Raw genomic sequence first — 22,110 nt, forward strand, 5'->3', positions numbered from 1 at the left:
AGGTAGTAAATAAGGGGAATTATTTATCCCAAAAGTTGTATAACCCAAAATATAATTTTCTTCAAGCTGGCAAGATAGTACTATACTTTCTAAATAGTAGTCTGCGCTTGTTAATGGACATGACATATCCAAAATAGTTTTTATTACAGTGAGCAGCAGGGGGCTGGGCTGGAATACCTCTAAATATTCTTCCCAGCCCTGCATGAGGCTCTGACTTCCCAAGATGCCTCATTGTACTGTCACGGCTGTGTTCCAGGTGGCTTAGTCTTCCCAACAGCTTTGCTTAGAAGGCATCATAAATATTGAAACATAGTTTAGGCTAAAATTTTTCATGCTTCTCAATTCATCCACGGTCCAAAGGTGGGTTTTGTTTGGCAAGAAGGCTTATTTTTTGGATGTGGGTATGTGCACCTATAGCAAGCATATAAACCCACAGGCATTATTTTATAGACACAACATTCAGACCTTCAAGGTGGGTGTGTGTAAATCCCCCCTCCTAAATCTTGACACTCAGCTCTGAAGGCAAAGCCTGCAATTAAAGGCCACTGACAGGTCTTTAGGCACAAACCAGCAGCTTTGCAGTAAGTAAGGATGCACTAATTATTTTTTGTAAATGTTTTTATTGATTTCAGAGAGGAAGGGAGAAACATCAATGATGAGAGAGAATCACTGATCGCTGCCTCTTGCATGCCCCACACTGGGGATGGAGCCTACAACCCGGGCATGTGCCTTGACCGGGAATTGAACTGTGACCTCCTGGTTCATAGGTCGACACTCAAACCACTGAGCCACGCCAGCTGGGGAATGCACTAATTATTTGGGAAAGACCTACTAATGTTCTAGTGACCTTATTCATAGACTGTGGCCTTAGAACAGCCGTGGGCAAACTACGGCCGGCGGGCCGGATCCGCCCGTTTGAAATGAATAAAACTAAAAAAAAAAAAGACCGTACCCTTTTATGTAATGATGTTTACTTTGAATTTATATTAGTTCACACAAACACTCCATCCATGCTTTTGTTCCGGCCCTCCAGTCCAGTTTAAGAACCCATTGTGGCCCTCGAGTCAAAAAGTTTGCCCACCCCTGCCTTAGAACCACAGTGACTGAGATAGACAATGTGCCCTTCATTGTCTCATTGAGCAAGAGGCTGAATGGAGTCACAAAAAGTCCCAGAGAGAGGTAGGGGCAGGCAAAGCACAGGGTTTTAAAGTAAAGAGGGTTGGTAAAATACACATCTGTTTTTCTCTTTTCCATGAAATCCCACTGAAACAACTATAAAAGTATTTGTTTTGTGTGTGTGTGTGTTTTTAGGTTTAAACCTACCAGAATGGAGAAAATAGGTAAGGAAAAACCCAATGTAGAGAAAAAATACACAATGTAATCTTAAGCCGAGAATCACGCATTAGCAGCACATAATCAGAAATAAAGGCGCCTCTAGAAACGAAGGTGAAGGCAATGGGACTGGTTGCAATTTAGTTTAAGAAGACCTGCTTCCCCTCTTCATGCAGCAAGACTGCCCAGATCCCAACCTGGCGAAAGACTGGGGATTTCTTCCCCAGAGAAGGTAAAGCAAAGGGTCTCTGGATTATAGGGAATGAAAAATAAAATTTTTAAAAAAGGAAGAAAATAGCTCTTTAAAAAATTCTGGGCATTAAACATCTAGTTAAACCAGCCAAACTGTCAGTGAAGTGAGTAAACAGAATAAAAGTATTTTCAATCCTGCTTGGTAAGTTACTGTAAGGTATATTTTACCAGAATGGGGGAGTAAAGTTGAGAAACAGGAAGACAAGAGAAACAAGAAATGATCCAAACCCAAGGAGGGTAAAGGGGAGCTCCACTATGGTGGTGAACAGAGACCCCAGAGGAACAGCTGTGTGCCAGGTTGGGGGTGGGGGTGGGGGGGTAGGGAGGGCAGCAACCAGTCCAGAGTGGAACAGATCAGAGGTCCCCAGTGCTGAAATCAATGGAATGCCTAGTGCATCTGAATGTCTTAGGGGGGGGATTTAGACATCTGATGAAGAGTTTGAGGTTGAATTCCTAATAAGTACACAGAAAACCAACAAACAAGAAAAAATACGATAATTATTAACTCCTGGGGGAACGCTGTCAAGGAAAGAAAAAGCAATCATAGTTTACAGCACGGCTCAGCTGTGACTGATGTTTACATAGTCATAACAATGTAAGCACTCAATACTGACCTAATCAGGATTATAAAATAAAAATATTGGGAAAGTAGGGGATGATTTCCACAGTGGTAATTCAATAGAGATGCCTAGAACTAGACTATCTAGTATTAATAATAACTAGCTACAGAAAGAAGTTTAATACCAAAATAAGCAGCTAAAAGAGGTGAAGTGGTTGCTTCTGGGAGGAGAAATGAGAAAGCAGGGGACTACTATACTTTGCAGAATCCTTTGACTTTTTAAATTACACATGTATGACTTTGATCTTAGAAAGAGATTGATATGCTAAAATGAGAAATAAGACAATAGCCAGACATTCATTCATTCCATAAGCAGTTAATGTATTACGGTACACCAGTCCCTGGGAACAGAGGTGGGGCAGATCCACTCTCTCAACACAGCCTGGAGGGCAGCAATTCAAACTCCTCCCTAGTGAGGTATTAATAAAGACAGATGCCTGGATGTCTGCCTGTCTTAAATTTAAAGGTTTGTAGCTAGTGGCTTCTGTTGGCTTGCCCTCAGGTAGCCTTGGAATGATGTCATGGGATTGTTAGCCTCAAGGCATGATGGGACATGAGCAGGTGGGGCAGACAACTCCTCAAATAACTCTAGCCTCTAACTTGGGCATCCCTTGGTTTTCTGATGCACTAAAGTGGCCTAAGGCTTGTTTCAAGCATGAAGGGGCTTGTTTCAAGGAGGAGGGTCATTGTTCTGGCTGCTTCACTTGCATGATTTAAACCTCACAATAAATCTCTTGGTGGCTATTATTATCCCCACTTTCTGGATGAAACTGGAGCCCAGAGAGGTTACATGACTTGCTTAAGGTCACACAACTTGGAAGCAGCAGAATTTACATTCAAACCCAAGTCTCAAATTCATGCCTTTCAAGCCTCAAGACCGGAATTCTCAATCATGGGATTAATAGTTATAAAACCTGGATACTAGATTGTGCTCCACCAGCTGTGATTAATGGCAAGTCCCTTCCCTTCTCAGTGTCTGTTTCATCTGTGGAAAATGGAGAGGGTTTGTACTTTGTACTTCGGCAGTCTGTTAGGATGGGAGAAGCCAATGGGAAAAGGAAATGTGTGAATGTGGTGCAGGAATGAACACTTTCCTCCTCTGAGCCTCAATTTCCTCATCTGTGAAATCAGAATCATTACAACATAAGCACACAAGGTTGCTGAGTGTATTAAATAAGATAATGTATGAAAAGTACTTAGCACTTGGTCAGGCACATAGTACACGCTCAATAAACATCAGGCCTTATTCATTCCTATCATTAAGGTGCTTAAAGAGCCCCACCATACATGGATTCCTGAAAGCTTCCACTTCAAGTTAGGTCAAAGTACTATTTGCGGGAAGAAAAATTATCAAGGCAGAAGAAAGGGAGTCGAACAAAATTACTAACAGGAATGTGTACTGTTGCCCTTTATTGGTTTTACATACAAGTTAGTTTACGAATACTTTCAGGAGCATGTAAGTGTGAAATTGGAAAGTGTCACTGCAGGAATGCCAGGAGCTACCACACTGGCGATATAAAAGGGAAGGCAGAGGGAATGGGGGTGGGCCAGGGAAAGGGAGCAGAAAGGAGAAAGGCAGAAAGGTAAGGAAGGTGAGCCCAAGGTATGCAAAGACAAAAGACACCAGCCTGGGGAACAAACTGATTTTAAAGTTCAATGCTCATTCATCCAGATTTATTGCTGAATACACGCTCTTATTTGACTTTATAAACACGCCCTCCATTCTCCCGCCTCTGTGCTTCACTCAAGCTATGTCCTCTGTGTGCAATTCCAATTCCTAGTTAGGGACAATGCTCAAGGCCCACCTAGTTTTCAGGCCAAGCTTGAGTTTTATTTTGAGAAGAAAATGTAAACCATTCATGGTTAATAAGAATATAGACATTGGGTCAGCAAGACCTGCTTGGGCGATCCGAAGGCAAGTTTCTTAACCTCTCTAAACCTCAGTTTCCCAGGCTGTAAAATGCAGATATGTAATCACAACCTTCAGGGTTATAACAAATAATAAATGAAATCATGCATGTGTAGTGCGTGACCATCTGCTCAATAAATGTCAGTTGCTATTATTTTCTCTATCGCCCACATTCCAGTCCAATTTTCTCCAGGCCTCGAGTGTAGCTCCCATTACACTGAACTAGAATTACTGCCCATTCCCACTGTCCCAGAGGGAAGGAACCATGCTTTCATTTATCTCTCTGAATTCCTGAAAAGAGCCTGGAACACTAACACGCAATAGGTGCTCAATGAATGTCATCTGAATAGAATGCAATGACTATAACATTCTCAAACTCATCATCGTTAGTTCAAGTGGAAGGAAAAACATTCCCAACAATTGGCTGCAGGTGACTAGATGATCCTGGCAAGGTTTCCAGTCTAGTTTGACATGAGAGTGAGGCTCCCAGGAACCCATTTAATGGTGGGGAGGGGACTCTTTTGCACCAACAATAATGAAAACAAACAACTAACATGTATTGAGGACTTACTATGCTCCAAACGCTACTTAAGCGCTTTATCTAAAAGCGCTTTATCCAATTCTTAAGTCCACGTTACAGAGGAAGAAACTGAGTAGGGTGGCCCACTGTCCCATTTTGCCCAGGATGTGCCTGGGAGGCAAGATTTTCAGTTGCTAAAACCAGAAACATCCAGGCACACTGGGATGTGCGCACCCCACCACTGACGCACACAGATGTTGAGTAAATGTCCCAAAATTAATAAGTGCTGTCAGGATTATGAACCCAGGACCCAATCAACTGTACTGCAGGCACAGACAGAGGCAAAGGTGAACCCACTGGGACAACAAATTAAGCAGGTTCTAAAGTCGTCTGTGGACAGCTGATTTGGCTCAGTGGATGGAGCATCAGCCTGCAGACTGAGGGGTCCTGGGTTCGATTCCAGTCAAGGGCACACGCCTGGATTGCGGGCTTGATCCCCAATAGGGGTTCTGCATGAGATGGCCAATCAATGATTATCTCTCAACATTGATGTTTCTATCTCTCTCTCCCTCTCCCTTCCTTTCTGAAATCAATAAAAATATATTTAAAAAAATAAAGCGGACTGTCCATCATACTTTCCAGCACAGAGTCTAACACAAGTTGGTACTCAAACAATTCTCCCAACCGTGTTCTAGTCCTCCACTGCCTGTAGCTAAAAAGTTGCACAAGTCACTTAAAATCTCTGGGCTTCAGTTGTTGTATCTCCAAAATAAGGGGTCAAATTAAATCAGAGATGGCAAATAAATGGGTTCCCTTGCCCATGGCAGGCAGAGGTAATTAAGCTACTCCTTCCCACTCTATCTGAACTCGGGCCTCAGAATCTTTCTCAACCCAGCACTCTGGGCATTCATATCCCACTTGTAGGAGTGGATGCTTAAGCATGATCTCCTAAGCTAGACCTTTACCTTCATAGTCCGTTGGCACTAAACTCGCTTCCTGAGATTGTCTTGGTCTCCAGATTTGGCACTAGACTAATATCCAAGGACAAGAAGCAGACAGATCGCAGCAGCAATGCAAAGGAAGGGACAGTCCCTAAAGATTGGTCACTCCCTGCGGGCAGTCCTGTGCAGCAGTGACTGACAGCAGGGACTCAGAATCCTGGATCGCCATTTGCTGGTTGTGTGACCTTGGACAACTTACTTAACTTCTATTTCTCCATTTCCTTAAATATAACATGAGGGTGATAATACCACCTACCTCATGGGGTTAATATAAGGATAAGTATATAGTATGTGCAAGTATATGTGTGTAGAAATCTTTAGCACATTGTGCTATATGCGTTTAATAATTCAGAATTCTCAAAAACCACTCTCTGAGGTACATTATTTAATAGATGAAGACACTGAGGTTCAGACAGATTAAGATGCCCAAGGTCACACAACTAGTTAAGCAGCAAAGCCAGATTCAAATGTTAATTCCAAAGCCGTTGCTTTGCAGTCACACTGCATCTCAGTAAACACTCCAATACTTATTAGAAGAATCAATGACGAAATGGAAGTGCTTATTGATTATATACATGGGCCTGCCAACCCGGGACCGCTGTCCTCAGTACCTGCTTGTTCCCTATTGGCACTGCTTTCCTACTGAATCTGAACTATCACTTACTTTAACCCCTTGCCCAGGCTCATAATTTGCATAGAGACAGATCATGGCAACAGATTTGAGCATCAGCCTACAGACAACCAGAACACCTGCTGGGTCTCCACTTTTGAGAAACAGGAGAGGACCTTTGAGATTGATTATTGGTCTTCTCTCATCAATAAGGCAAATTTGTTATTTTCTAGATCTGTATCTTTCAGGGAATTGAGCAAACAGATTAGAGAAAATGGATAAAGGGATTAAGTACCTAGGTATATATGTGCTATCCTATCTACCTTACTCCCTAGGAATTCTCCTAAACATACTGTATATATATTTTTATCTTAATCATATTCACAAAAACACCTATTCTTGCTAACTCTAAAGTTCCTAGACAATATTTTTTTCACCATTCTATTGTGTCCGAAGAGAGTGAGCTGGTGCCCATGCTTCTAGTTCATTCCATCTAGTGCCTTATTTTTGAAAACAGAAAAGGTGCTTATAGCTTTACCAAAGATGGGACTTGTGGAATTTCAACTCTAGTGGAAGAGAGCAGAAATTGGTTCCATTCCTGCCTCTGCCAAGGACTGCAGATGCAGGCTGCTGGTTGGAGCTGAGCAGGCAGTTTAAAGCAGGTGACACAGAATTGGTGTGTTCTTTTCAGTGACCTGTCACACTGTAGGACACGACATGAAAAGGTCCACCAACGTCCAAAGAGCAGCAAGAAATAGGATGTCTGACTCTCCAGCTACATTTTTAGAAACCAGTCCAATGGCTCTTGCCTTTCCTTTATAGACGATAAGAGAGAAGTGATCTGGAAAATTACAGATACGTTTTCTCCAAAAACTCTCTTGTTGCTTATTAGATAAAGTAGGCTTCATCAAAACCTATTACTCTTTATATTCTAAACAGTTCCTTCCTTTTTAGAACTGTTGCACTCATGCCTTTTCAAAGGAAAGCAACCTCTTGGCCAATAACTGTGGCTCATTCAACTCTATTGCCAAGAGAGAAACCCACAGTTTTCCAGTCGGAAAAAAGGTCCTAGCGAATAAGTGTTTTTTTATCTCTAAAATTTGCTCTGTGAGCGTGTGTATATAGGAGGTGAGAGCAGATAAAAATTTGCCAGGGAAGCAATAAAGGTAAAAGATGAAGCTGGTGAATGCAATCCTATATAATAAAAGCCTAATATGCAAATCAACCAAACAGTGGAATGACCGGTGGAACAACCGGTCGCTATGATGCTCATTGACCACCAGGGTGCGGACACTCAATGCAGGAACTGTCCCCAGCCCACAGGCCCCGGGCCAGCCAAGGCGGGTGCCAGCGGGGGCCCCTCCGATTGCCCCGCTGGTAGCCCCACAGATCAGCCCTGATCACCGGCCAGGTCTAGGGACCCTACCCATGCACAAATTTGTGCTACCAGGCCTCTAGCTTTAACATAAAGGGTTTGGGAACTAGAGAGGGTAGTGGTTAGGGAATCTGGCTTAGAATCTGAAAGCTCTGGACTCGGCTTAGTGTATTACTTGGAGAAATTACTAAGAATCTATTGCCTTCTCTGAAAATGGTGATAATAGTGCACTGTCTGCAGGGTTGTTATAAGGTTTAAATGAGATAATGCAAATGAAGGACACAACACCAGGAGCAGACACTATTATTATTATTAACCAGTGGCCTTTCTTTGCACGTCATTTTGCACTAACACTATTTGACAACTAACATTCACAGAGCACTTACGATGACTAGGCACAGTACTGAGTTGTGGGTTTCATAGGAGAATTGAGTCTTAGGTTAATTATCTTAATAAGTCAGCCTTAAGTTTGGGAGTATTAGTACTCTTTTCAGATTATTGTTAAGATTGGGACGATGCCTCCTAAGAACGGTTTAGTAGTATCCAACAAATACATAGTACTCAACAAAAGGCACACTAACGTCAAGGGCGAGCCCCATTAGCCTTGATCACCATCACGAGGGTGAGAGGATTGACCTAAGTCTGTTTCTTCCTCCCCCATTTAGCCACAAGCTTGGTGGCCAGCTCTTACATCCCCTAGACTAGACCAGGGACTTGGGCTATTCTGGAACAACTATGGAAGGACCCAGCAGCTCAAGGAGCCAGCACTCAAGAGTTTGATGGTTAAGGGGATTAGAACAGAGAAAACTAGTCAGACTGCCAGTTACCCTAACAAGGAGAAATAACCCAAAGGAAACTGATAATGCTACTTCTTGATCTATATGCTGGTTACGAGGATGCGTTCGCTTTGAAAACACTCAACAACTTCTACAGTTAAGGACTGTGCACTCTTCTGTATGAATGTTATGTTACAATGAAAGATTCTAAATAGTGACCACCCCGCTCCATTACTCAAAGCATAAAACCAGCCCTTCCCAATGGGTGTACCACAACTGGGTTACAAGCACAACAGGTCAGTCACCTGGGGCAGCAAGCAGCCTCATCAGCTTACCCCACAGGTAAGAAATAAGATGCTATGGTTTTTGGTAAGACGAGGAGATACTGCTCTCGAGTTCCATCCAAACAACACCCTCCTCAATCACACACGTTTACCTCAAGGTTCCTCCTGTGTTCCGTGCCGCTGAGTCGGCCAGACTCCTGATGACCCTATGAATGAGTGATGGCCACCATGTCCTATCCTCAACAGCCCTGCTCAGCTCCTGCAGACTCATACTGGTGGCTTCTTTTATGGAGTCAGTCCATTTCACATTGGGTTTTCCTCTTCTCCTGCTGCCTTCTATTTTCACCAGCATTACTGTCTCTTCCAAAGAACTCTGTCTTCTCACGATGTGCCAGAAGCAGGACAGCTTCAATTTTGTCATTTTTGCCTGCAGCATGTTTCGGGCTTAATTGGCCCTAGGACGCACTTACTCATCTTTCTGGCGGTCCAGGTATCAGAGAGCCTTCCTCCAACACATTATTTCAAATGATCCAGTTTTGTTTTTTTCCTGTCAGCCTTCTTCACTGTCCAAATTTCACATCCGTACATAGTAATTGGGAATGCAAAGTTACCTACCTGAGGTTAATTTTATTTACTGAATTTTTAATCAGATATTTTTATCCTCTCCAACAAGGAGAGAACACTTCATTTAAGGGTCAACATCCCTAGACTGCTCTTTATACCACTGAGAGTTAGTCTTTGACATCATTCCTTATCTTACTCTTTAGAACAAGCAAATGCCTAGTGCACCCCTCCCCTCTCCCCAATTTCAATCATTTATCAAGTCAATGGATATAACACAGACCACATGCTGGTTTTTTCTTTGAAAGTTTATTGTTATTAAAAAAAAAAAGCCTATACTTTTTACATTTTTACATTCACCTCTCAGAACATATAATGGTACCAGGTAATGGTGTTATTTTATAAAAAGCCCACCAGCTGCTTGAAATGGCTGCAAAAATTTTTTTTTACCATGTTCTGGTAATAAAGTGGTTTGAACTCTTTGGAAAAATTGGTGTAACATTAAATAAGTACCAATATTTCAAATTCCCAGATTAGAAACAAGATTTTTAAATCAGGAGGAAATTTAGTAAAATTCAAGGCTAAAGGAAAATGGTAATAGAAAAACAAAAGAATATTGTAAAAAATAGGATTCCCCCCCCCCCCCCCCCGCCAAGTTAGATTTAAAAAAATTGCAACCAACCCTCCCCCATATTTCTCTTAGAAAAGCCACCCGATGCTGAGCACAGGGTCTCCCACATAAGTATAAGGTAGCTTGATTTGCAGATCAGCCTCTGGATCGTACACTGGCCCCAGTTAGAAGTTTTTTAAAAAACTAAGTTACATTAGGTAGTTAGACATCCACAAATACTGGTATCTAATCAAATGAAAATATCCTAGCTTTGGTATGGCTACCAAAATATGGAAAGTGTTCAAGAGGACACTGGCTTAGGGAGAAAAGGAGTTGGAGAAATATACAAAACCCCCAAAAGGAGGTGAAATAAATACTAGGACACGTGGATAGCAAACACTGTGTACTTGAGGCAGATGCCTCAAGCTGAACAAATGTATGAACAGGTTCTTGATCAGAATACACACATCCAAGTTCTTCATCAGAAACACACACATACAGGTTCTTGATCAGAAGTGTCTGGACCAACCTTTATCAAAGTCACTTTACAGAAAATAGTTGAATTTGGGAACTCATCTGTACCCTGGGTCTAGTGAGAGACAAAAGTTTTGGAATAAGAATGGCCAGCTGGGCTAAAAGCCAGCCCCCTCTTATTATAGGAGTCACAAAGTCTGTGTTCCCCTCTCATTCATTTTGCCCTTCACAAAAGTTCCTCCAGCTCCTAACGAATGGGCTCTTCCACTCCCAGTCACTGCAGGGGCATCTGAGAGGTTGAAATGCTGAGTTTTCATCTCTGGAGTAACTAAGTAAAAAACTAATAAATCTTCTGGGATCAGGAACATACTTTACTGTGCTGTACGTCACGTCTAAATCACATTTTCCTTCATTTTCAGTAGATCATGATTTTAAGAGTTGTGAGAACACTGAGGGGCAAAAGGCAGTGATGGGGCCAAGACCATGCCCCCCCATGGCCTCAACACCCTCAAAGTTACAGAAGAGAAAAGGCCAAAGCATCCAGATACTGGTCTTCAAATAGTTACTTCACAAAATCACAGAGATGCCACCAGGCAAGGCAGGGGAAAGGCAACTTGCCGCTCAATGCTGAATCCCCAACAGTTATCAATACAATCCTTTCCCAAAAAAAGCAAATTCTGGTGTACTGTGAGGAAGGTAAGCTAATACAATCATTAAAACAAACAAACAAAAAAACTCCTTGATGGCAACACATACTAAATATATCTAAAAAATTTCCATCACAGGGCACTAGATGACAACCAGTACCTGCTATTACAGGATGTTACACACACAATGACAATTCAAGCAAGAGAGAAACCCCAAACAGCCAAGGCTGCCAAGGAGAAACAAAACATGAAGCCCCTCTTTACTGTGGACTTGGTTCACTGAAGTCAACATTCTAATAATGGGAGGTCCTGGGGGCAGAGAGCAAACACCAAAGGCCCAGGCAACTTTTGGTGAATAGCATTCTTTATCCTGTTTTTAAATGAGACTCCATCTCCAGAATAAAAAAATGAAAAAAAATAGATTATAAATTAAAACAAAAATATATATGCACAAGTCTTTACTCCGAGTCAGTAAGGTTTGGTCTCTGTCGAAGGCAGGACTTTGGAGGGGATTTACCTGTCATCACAGCCCCATGACTTGCGACTTGTGTTGGGGTGTGTACATCGAGAGACAACACAAAGGGAATCACTGGAGACCAAGGGAACTATGTACAAAGGTTTCATAGGACATGTCAAGTCTACTAATTGCCCACAGAGATGCTAACACATGCTCTAATCCCCAAAACTTGGTAAACATCGTAAAGTGGCAACTAGAATATAAAAAACTCCATGACCCAACAAGTCATTTCTCTCATTGTAGGAATGAGGAAAGGATGCAAGGAGTGAAGGGGAGGCTGTTTCATCAGAATTCATTAGGAAGAGTGGGTTTAGCGACAGCCTCTGTCCTCAACCTGGGCCAGAACTCCAGGAGGCTCTGAGTACCAACAGCAAGGTTCCATGGGTTTGGAATGGCCCATGTGCAATAATGGGATCAGTGACAAGAGTGCAATTTGAATTATGAGTGAGAGTCTGTGGATAACTGCAGACTCTCACTCATCAATCTCCCTCCCAAACTTCAATACATAACCCAATAATCAGCGTGTGGCAGGTCTCTTCACCTACTGGCAGCAGGGAAAATTAGTTGCAAATGAAACGATCTGAAATAACCACTTCTTGTTTCCAGCTCGAGCTAGAACAACTGTGTGTAAATAAACCACTTGTGCATTAAATAACATTTAAAATATGGTATCTTCAGCACATTATGAATATGAAATGCCCCCTCCCCCCCAGCCCCAATTACTTCAGTGCACATAGTCCCTCAGGCAAATTTTTCTGTCGTTCAGCCAGTGGAGTGGATGGCATACGCCAGATGTTCCACAAGGCATTTATTTCTCTGAAAAGGCTGAGAGCCAGCAGAATTAATCTTCTTCTGCTAGGACCTCTGCCCCAAGTTTCTGGGGAAACACTGAATTAGGCTCGACAAGGGAAGTAGGTACATGATCCACTAATCAGATTCAAAACATGAAAATCCATTGTTGAGTGTATCCCTTCCCGCTCCTCTTCATGGTAGAAAGACCTAAAGATAATCAATTAAAAAAAATGTCCCTTCAAACTCAAAGGAAGCTTGGGGGGGGGGGGGGGGACCACAAAGCCAAAAAAAAAAAATAAGTAAGTTAAATTCCCAATGCGCCTGAAAGTAAAATCGTCTTATGGCGACGGATGACTGGAAGAAGTTGAGGCAGTAAAGAATGAAACAAAGATGGGAGCGACTGGCCACGAAAGTGCCTTGCAGAATCCACAACAGTGTTCTCCATTGTCCAAGGCCAAGGAGCAATTCCCAAGTTAAAAACTTTCTATTAGGAAGAAAACAAAACAAAACCAAAAACCACTTCAGAAAAAGGGTCAAGGGAAGTAGCGCACTGTAGAAAGTCAAGCCGCTGACCTCCGGCGGATCACAAAGAGCCCGCGCTGAAGCTGGCCCAAGTAAATCCTCATCTTGGTGCTGTCACTGGTCTTTCTCACCCAGATCTGCAGAGAAGGAAAGAGAGAGGCTAAGAAGGAGGAGTAAGTCTTCCAGAGCACAAAAATATTTGCATAAATTAGGTGTGGGCACAAAACTAGCAACCTCTTCCTGTCAATTTGCAAGGACTTCGAAAGCACCTCCTTGACCTTTGGCCCTCCTAAAGGCACACCTCCAGTGTAGACAGTAGACATCAACCTTGAACTCATTTCTCCCAGCCATCTCTCTTACACCTTTAAGAAAATGGAGCCCTATACTCAGTGGACCCAGCATCAGCCTGTGGACTGAAGGATCCCAGGTTCAATTCCAGTCAAGGGCACATGATCCCCAGTAGCAGTGTGCAGGAGGCAGCCGATCAGTGATTCTCTCTCATCAGTGATGTTTCTCTCTAATCAGTGATGTTTCTTTCTCTTTCTCTGTCTCTCTCTCTCTCTCTCTCTGTCTCTCTCTCTCTCTCTCCCCCCCCCCTCTTTCTCTCCCCCATCCCTCTCTCTGAAATCAATAAAAATATATTTATTTATTTTTAAAAAAGAAAGAAAACGGAAAGCACAATGATACTGTGTTCCATTTGGCTTTGATCTTAAGGGCTCTTTTTGATTTGGTTTGACTACAGTTAATCAACATTCAAGATAGATTCATCAACATACACTTTCAATCAAATTAGGAAATATTTTGACAGTCCTCCCCTCCAGACCATATCGTTTTCCCACAGAGGAAATAGCAGGTTTTGCGTTTCACAGGCAGACACATTCTTCTGTAGAACTGAGAATGAACCCTGCAGCAGGGGACTGCCCGAGCTGACAAGTGCACTCAATAAGGACAGAAGGAGAGCTGGCACACCTGATCAAGGGGCTACTGTGGGCCAGACACTGCTGGTCAAGTTGAGCCTCCTCTGCCTCAGAACCTCCCCCAGCCCCCTGCAATGAAGGAAGTACTAGCATCGCAGCCCTTTCACAGAGCGGCAAGGCTAAGTCATTGTCCTATGTGAACCCTGGCATCTGACATCAAAGCCCTTGCTCTTCTCCACTAACCCAGCCATGACTCTTTTCATCATTCTCTCCTGTGTTTAATCAACATACAATTAGATGAGCCAAAAGCACTGAACTTTTTTTTAATCTGCATCCCATATACACAAGTACAAGTTTATGGATACATCTTCTCCCTCCCCTGCTTAGTTTTCAGATTTTAAAAAGTTTATGCTCAGTTTCCTCTCAGTTTCTTTACTGTGATTATTTAGCAACAGACTTTATTTTTAAACCAGTGTGTTGAACTTTAAAGTTAAAAGCCTCGCATGAAGCTGAATCTCTAAGGAACCATTTTCAACTAAAAACTGACCCCAAGGAGGGCTGAACTGGGAAGTCACCAGCATGTTTAGATGTGCCCACCAAACCTGTACAAAGTAAAGTTATGCAAAGGCCAAGTAGCTCCACTGCCACTTAGGATGTGACCGTGAACATGAGCTGGAATACTTCCAAGAAGTGAGAAATATTTTCCTGTTCCCAGAGTTGCGTGCCTCTGATGCACTGAGGCGTCTCCCCTCCAGGAGATATGTCTCAATGTCACTGTTTCCTTGTCAGATCTCATTGACACTCTATTATGTCAAAGGGTGACAATCTTCAACACAGAGAAAGAAAAATCTAACTTGCATTTCTATTTTCCTGAAAAATCTTGAAGAGTCAGAGAGAACAGTGCACTACATCTGAAGTTAGGTTTAGGTCCTAGGAGCCCACACGCTAGGTAGAGCAGTGCACACGGCCATGCGCTAAACTCCGCTGTGAAATGACAACACCTGCTGAGCAGCAGATGCTGTCTATTAGATCGCCTGTTCTGGTTTTGAGTTGCCTTGAAGTGAAACACAGATCCTGAGCCCAGAGAAGAACGACATTCGTTTATCTGGAAGGCTCTCCCTAACTTCTAAGTAAACAATCATTGTGCAAACTAGTCACATTTAAGGGCATTTTTAATTCACGAAGCTGGGAGAATAGAAGAGGCTTAAGTTATTTCATAATCCAGTTTCATTAGATTTGCTCTGCACTGGCACAAATAAGTTACAGAGGGTAGACACATAAAAATCAATTTTGCTGCAGACATCCTCGCACTGATAAAAGATGGAGCCAATCAGCTATTAAAGTTTAAAATTTTTTTTAACTACTAACAATACAGGTTACACATTGCTGACATCCTCCTAATGAAGGGCCATTTGGAGAACTCACAGGCCAGACATATCATCCTTGAGCATAAGCCTCTGAGATAACTTTACAAGCAGTCCCCATCCTATAGTGGTGACAGGGGGAGACCAACATCTAATGGCACGAGCCTGGAAGCTCATTGTTCAGAGGCACAACAGGACATGTCAGACTGGGATAACAGCAGGCAAGGAGTAGTGTGTGGGTCAGATCAGACCAGCACCCATTTATTGAGCACTTACTGTGTGCCAGACTCTGTGCCAGATGTCTCAATACAACCTCACAGCACGAAACAAATCTATCAGTACACATAAATGCTCTAGAGAAAGAACAGACAAAGATGGAGTATGCTCCACAGGCAGGTTCCATTCTCAGTTGATGGTTACCTTAAAAAAGCAGCAGGGTTTGAAAGCACAGAAATCACACAGACTTGCCTTCTGTTCATTCCTGTTGTCTAACTAGTGGTTCCCAACTCAATTACTGCACAGGTAGTGCACAGAAGCCACAAGGAATACACTATCCGCATATACCGCAGTCAAGCAAAGTAAGGAACCTTCAAAGGTGATTTTGCCTATGTGTAGTTTCTGCCTGAAAGCACTGAATTTAGACTCTAACCCACATATAACCCATGATTCCACTGTACTTTCTCAGTGGCCCTCCCACTGCAGGTTGTCACCTTTTGCTTTCCTAAAGGGTGAGGGAGTTTGATCCCTACCTCATTGGCTCCGACAGAGCTGATCACACAGCTCAGTTTCTGGTTGTCCTTTGACTCCAGATAGATGGCTTGGCTCTTGTGGTACCTGCCAAAAAGAGGACACAAGTTTATTCCTTTAACCACTTTATTGAAGTATGACTGAAATATAAAGAGCTGCACACATTTATGAGTTTGGGGATAAGTATACACCCATGAAATCATATCACCATCAAGGCCATAGACATACAGGTGGGGACAAAAGTCAGTTTACAGTTGTAGGCGAAACTAGGTTTATTTTGCATTACTATTTATTACTATTAACCTGCATTTGCCCACCCATGTATATATCACCTCCCAAAGTTTCCTCCTGCCCTCTTTATTATGATTATTATTTTTTTGTGGGGGTTTTTGTGATAAAACACTCAACATAAGATCTACCCACTTGAAAAATTTTAGGTATAAAATACAGTACTGTTAAAGGCACAGATATTTTTAGAAAGAAAGGAAGGAAATATCACCAGAATAAAAAATGTAATTAAAGGAGACTTAATTGATATTTGAGGAAGAGTCTGGATTTCAGATATAATTTAAAGGCTTCCATCCTTGGGTTAGATTAGATGATGACCTCCTAATCTTCTAAATTTAACTTATATTCCTTGGTCCCTTTGCAGTCAGGGAAGGGAAGGGCAAGAAAAGGGGTAGGAAATTAACTCTATATATTTTTTTTTAAATATATTTTTTTATTGATTTCAAAGAGGAAGGGAGAGGGAGAGATGGAAACATTAAAGATGAGAATCATCGATCTGTTGCCTCCTGCATGCCCCACACTGGGCATGTGCCCTGACCAGGAATCAAACCGTGACTTGTTTTATAGGTCAACGCTCAACCACTGAGCCATGCCCCACACTGAGCTGTATTTACTTTTTTATTTGGACTATATGACCTCGTTCAAAAAGTAAATTATAATTTTTCAAGTAAAACTTGGTTTCACCCCAAAACATTAAAGGCTGGATAGATAAAACAATAGAAGGGCTTGAAAAACTGGTCTGTTATTTTTCTATTTGTCCAAATAAATCATCAACAAGAAGGAAGGCCAAATTCAGCCTTTACTTTGGTCACTCCTTCAACAAACACTCATGACTCACTCACTGTGTACTCCATGTTGGAGACTGGAGGCAGAGAGTGAACAAAGCAACAAGGTCCCTGCTGCCATGGAACTTCAAATGCAATGGCAGCAAAGGAGATTAAGTAATCCCAACTGACCAGCAGCCACTAGGTGATGTGCACCAGAGTATCTAACATGGCCAGTCAGTCAGGACAGTTGCTTTGAATGTAGTAGACATGACAGACACTCCCCTTTCAGCCTCTATATCTATTCCCCTGGCCTATAGTGAAGGACCACCTTCGACTTCTACAACTTCAGGGAGAAGGCCGAGGGTGAAAATGAGGAAGCCAGGGAAAAAGCCCAGTGGGACAATAGCAGCTGCCACAGGATGAAGGAGCAGCTGCTGGATTACCAAAGCGACTAAACTGCTACTGGCAGCCCTGGCCTGCGCCAGTCCCTGTTCAGTCAAGAACATCACGGTTGGTTCATCCTGGCCACACAGATCTGGCTTAACAGACCCACTAACTCAAGTAAGTTCCACCAAAACCAAAATGCATCTCCCGACAAAGCACTGCTTCTTATCATTATTTCCATAAAAGAAGCAGACTATTTTGCTGGTATAATAAAGTAATCTACTGCCAAGACATTACAGTAAAGGATGTACTTCACTCCCACAATCAGCTTTTTCCAATCTAGGCTCTAAGCACTCTTTAACCTGCTATTTAGGAGTTGAAAACTCAGGTTTCCAAGTGAATCGACTTCCTGAAAACACTGTTAAAAGAAATTGAATCATAAATGCAATTAGAACAGCAAGAGTGGTTTAGATCCAGCTTCAAAGTGGCTTTTGGCCAGAGATTAATTGGTAAACTGGGTTAGGGACCTTCATTATGCTGAATACCTAATATCACAAGGTTTACTTGCACAGTGCATGAGGAAACTCAAACTCAAGTTTCCCTCCCCCATCTAATCCAACTGCCCTATATAAATGGTTAGAATAAAAATATAGAGGGGAGAACATTCACAGTTATTCTATAGGGACTGTGATTTATTAGAGTTAAAAACACAACATAATAGGCACCTAGCCTCAAGTCATTCTGATACTACTTTCTAAATACTTTAATAAAGCAAGGTCATGGATGTGGTGCAGAAGTATATTACTAGTGTGGAAACATGCTCAATATACTGCTAAATAGAGGAAAATAACTATGTCCATATGTTCCTGTGTTTGTAACAAAACATATGCATATTACTCGTGTATCAGACACTCAGAAAAAACTGGTTAATTTATATATTAAAATGTATATTAAAATTTTATAAAACAGCCGAAACCGGTTTGGCTCAGTGGATAGAGCGTCGGCCTGCAGACTGAAAGGTCCCAGGTTCGATTCCGGTCAAGGGCATGTACCTTGGTTGCGGGCATATCCCCAATAGGAGATGTGCAGGAGGCAGCTGATCGATGTTTCTCTCTCATCGATGTTTCTGACTATCTCTCTCCCTTCCTCTCTGTAAAAAATCAATAAAATATATTTTTTTAAAAAAATTTATAGAACATAAAATTTAAACTAAGAATGGTATTCCTTTTATTGCACAGTTTTCTTTTTTCAAAAATAAACAGGTATTACTTATATTAAAAAGTGAGTAATATTTTCTTAAGTCATGGTACTGGACAATACCCAAATAAGTAAGATGGGGTAAAAAGAATATTTAATGTCACAAATTTTATCCTAATGTCTGTTAAAGACACGTTAACTCTGGGAGACTATTCAAACGATTCTCCTGAGATGTGCTCAGAGGCCAACCCCCAACACACCTGACTGGCTTAAAAGTGAACATTAGGAGTAAACAATGCAATCCAGCCTTTAAGCCCTGAGATGTGGTCTGGGAGTTAAGTATCTGGCCACCTCCCCAGTGTGCCTGCTCTGGAATCACCAAACACATAGTGGTGGCTTAAATGTCCATCATTGGTCACTATTTGCTCCTGGAGAACTGGCCAGCCCACTTCCAACCCAACTGATTCCCTGAAGCAAAGTTTCTGGGACCTCCAGGAGATACTTACGTGCCACATCATAATGGCCTTGGGGAACCATTATCCCTGGATATCAAATCTATTAAAACATCTAAATTCTATGGGGAGAAAAAAAAAGTGCTCATGTAGGAGGTGGGGTATTTTTAAGATGAAACCAAAAGTACATGACAACCTTAAAACACAAATTTACTTTCCAATTTCTAAAGACTAATAAAAGAACAGAAAGAAATTCAAAATATACTTAGACATAAAAAATGTTCAAAAGCAACATCAATCGAGCTACATTAGTAAAAATGTACATTATCATTTTTTTTGCCAATTAGCCCATTTTACAAGCTACAACTCATCTCTGCTGAAAAAAATACCTTAAATAGCCTCAGAGGACAAGCCCCAAATGTCAAGCTAACTTTATTACTAATGGAAATTCTGACCTGGGAATCCCTACAATTAAGCTCTTAACGCTTTGCCACTGCTGTTAAACCCAATGAACTAGAATCACCACTGCTATTATGGAAGAAAGCAATTTCTTTAGAAGGTGGGTCAAAAAGTGGGGCACGGAGGAGGTAGAATTTAATTTTGTATCCTACTGGGAATCTTCACATTAAGGTTTCACTTCAAAAGAAAAGACCATGTCACAGCTACAGTACCTCCAAGAGCCCTCATTCTAGTTGGAAATATTCACTGTTGTAACAGTGTTTTGTGTCGGCTGAAAGCTGGAAGGTTAAATCCACTCAAGCAAGTGGGTGACTTCATTTCTGATTCACATTAGCAGCCCCAGATTTAATGTGAGGAGAGAATCAACAGTCTGCCAGCACCAGCAGTTAGTTATTTTAAAGTATCAGCTACTTTCACAGTACTTCCTAAGAAGGGTCATTAGTCCAAATCAAAATGTGAGGAAAACTTACAGCAGGAGATAAAATGCCTTAAACGCAGTATGTATAAGACCAAGGCAAAGGGAAGATGCTTATCTTTCAAAACGAAATGTAGCTTGATAAGTGTTCTTGCCAAGATGGGAAGCCCGAATCACACTCATTTTGCTGAAGTCATTTAAAACTCAATGAAACATGTTTTGCCAGAAGTACTTTTGCCAAACTACTCCACACCATTGGAAAGAACATAAAGTGATTCAGTTGACCTCTCAGCTACAGGCCATGATGCTGAAAAAAGAAAGAAAGATGGCAGCCTCCAACTGACAGGGACACAAAAGGCAAACAGCAGAGCCCGTGAGACACGAGAAGCCGGTTCTATGCTGGTAAACGTGGCAGCCAGGACTCCCATGAACACCTTCCGAATACAGGAGGGAGGGACCTGCTCAAACAAATGTGTTTGAACTGTGACTGCCAAGGCCAAATAAGAGAAGCACACAGAATACAAAAGAACACAACAGTCTCAATATGTAACAGGAGAATAAAAGCACCTTTAAATTCACTGAAAAAGTAAGATGCTCCCAGAGTTTATTTTAAAATTTTCTGGAGCCATTGTGAGAAAGACTGAAATTCCTTCAAAATGCTTAGGAGGTCTAACACAGCAAACCTGACCACTCTTTACATCACGAAACACCAGTCACTGTAGGTCCTTTCTTTACAAAAACGAGAATCTTATTTTACAGCGTTTTTACCCTTAAGACTTGTCTGATAAAGTAGAAGGAGTAAGCCTTAGAAAGAGGAAGATCTGAAGCAACACAATTAAAAAAATGAACATTATTTGAAAGATCACATGGCTTTAGGACTCACAGATCCATAAAAACGTTAGTGATAAACCTCATCATTTTTGAAGATGTTTCTTATGTGTGGGCTAGATCTTTAAAGGTTATTTGGTTTTCATTATTTGAAACATTTTTCATCGTATTTTGCCTCCAGTGTATTAAGCTGTTAGGGCCTGCCACCTAGTGGTGGTATGTTCTGGTAAGCAATATTGAGACATACAAGATTGCAAAAAAATTGCCAAATGAGAAGGGCAGGAGACACTAAGATCAAGCTTACACATAGAGCTAGCACTCATCATCCACTGGGTAATTAACCCACTATAACTAATAAGTGGAACTTATTTATTTTAAGCATGACCAGATCACTAAGCATTTCTGCCAAGTTAGGGAGTACAATATTATTAAAGTAACACAATGTTGGGGTTTTTTCTTTAAGAAACCTAAGCCAAAACCGGTTTGGCTCGGTGGATAGAGCGTCGGCCTGCGGACTGAAAGGTCCCAGGTTTGATTCCGGTCAGGGGCATGTACCTGGGTTGCGGGCACCTCCCCGGTGGGAGATGTGCAGGAGGCAGCTGATCGATGTTTCTCTCTCATCGATGTTTCTAACTCTCTATCTCTCTCCCTTCCTCTCTGTAAAAAATCAATAAAATATATATTTAAAAATAAAAAAGCTAAACAAATTCTAAGAAACCGTTACTCAAATTTTGGAACCTTCCATTAAATAAATATATTGAATCTCAAAAGGTGATTATATACACATTATAAATAGAGCATGCAATAACCCAGGAGAACATCCTGCTTATAACCAAGTAGAAAGGCAGAAGAATGCAAGTATGTGTCTAACATCCTATCTAATTAAAGAGAAACATGGTAATTGGTGCACGACCGCTACCCTCCCCATTGGCTAATCAGGGCAATATGCAAATGAACTGCCAGCCAAGATGGCCGCCGGCAGCCAGGCAGCTTGAAACTAACATGAGGCTTGCTTGCTTCAGTGATGGAGGACTCCAACGTTCCCCGCCTGCCACTGCAGGCCTCTGAGCTTGCAGTTTAAGAAACATTGTAAGGAATATAGAAGCTAAACAAAACCCCAGAAACCTGCTTTCAGCTAGCCGGAATCTCAGAGCTGGAGTTGATACAGAGTTTCGATTATAGAGCCGAAACAAACCAGATACCTTCTTTCAGGAGCAGAGGCCTAAGAGCTGGAGCCTCAGAGCTGAAGCTGGCCCAGAATAAAAAAAAAAAAAAAGAAAAAAAGGAGCAGTTGGGAGCTTCAGTCCCAGCCTGAAAACAGCCCTCAGCCCCTCACCCAGACTGGCCAGGCACCCCAGTGGGGACCCCCACACTGAAGGGTGTGTGACCAGCTGCAAACAGCCATCATCCCCTCACCCAGGCTGGCCAGGCACCCCAGTGGGGACCTCCACCCTGAAGGATGTGTGACCAGCTGCAAATAGCCATCATCTC

At 42.0% G+C, this 22,110-nt stretch overlaps 1 protein-coding gene across 2 annotated transcripts in view; it reads right to left on the reverse strand.

Moving 5' to 3' along the window:
• The window catches only part of SUDS3 (SDS3 homolog, SIN3A corepressor complex component), a 262,755-nt gene that overhangs the window by 211,323 nt on the left and 29,322 nt on the right, over nt 1–22,110 (reverse strand). For both annotated transcript variants that reach the window (XR_013997218.1, XM_081113462.1), the window contains exons 11-12: nt 15,832–15,916; nt 12,853–12,938 (exon numbers count right to left, since the gene is read on the reverse strand). Coding sequence is in view for 1 of the 2 variants with exons in the window: in XM_081113462.1 (XP_080969588.1) it covers nt 12,853–12,938; nt 15,832–15,916 (171 nt within the window). In the remaining variant the exon portion in view is untranslated. The remainder of the gene's footprint in view (nt 1–12,852; nt 12,939–15,831; nt 15,917–22,110) is intronic.

The sequence above is a fragment of the Myotis nattereri genome (assembly GCF_964212035.1).
Source record: "Myotis nattereri genome assembly, chromosome: 19".
NCBI classification, from domain to species: domain Eukaryota; kingdom Metazoa; phylum Chordata; class Mammalia; order Chiroptera; family Vespertilionidae; genus Myotis; species Myotis nattereri.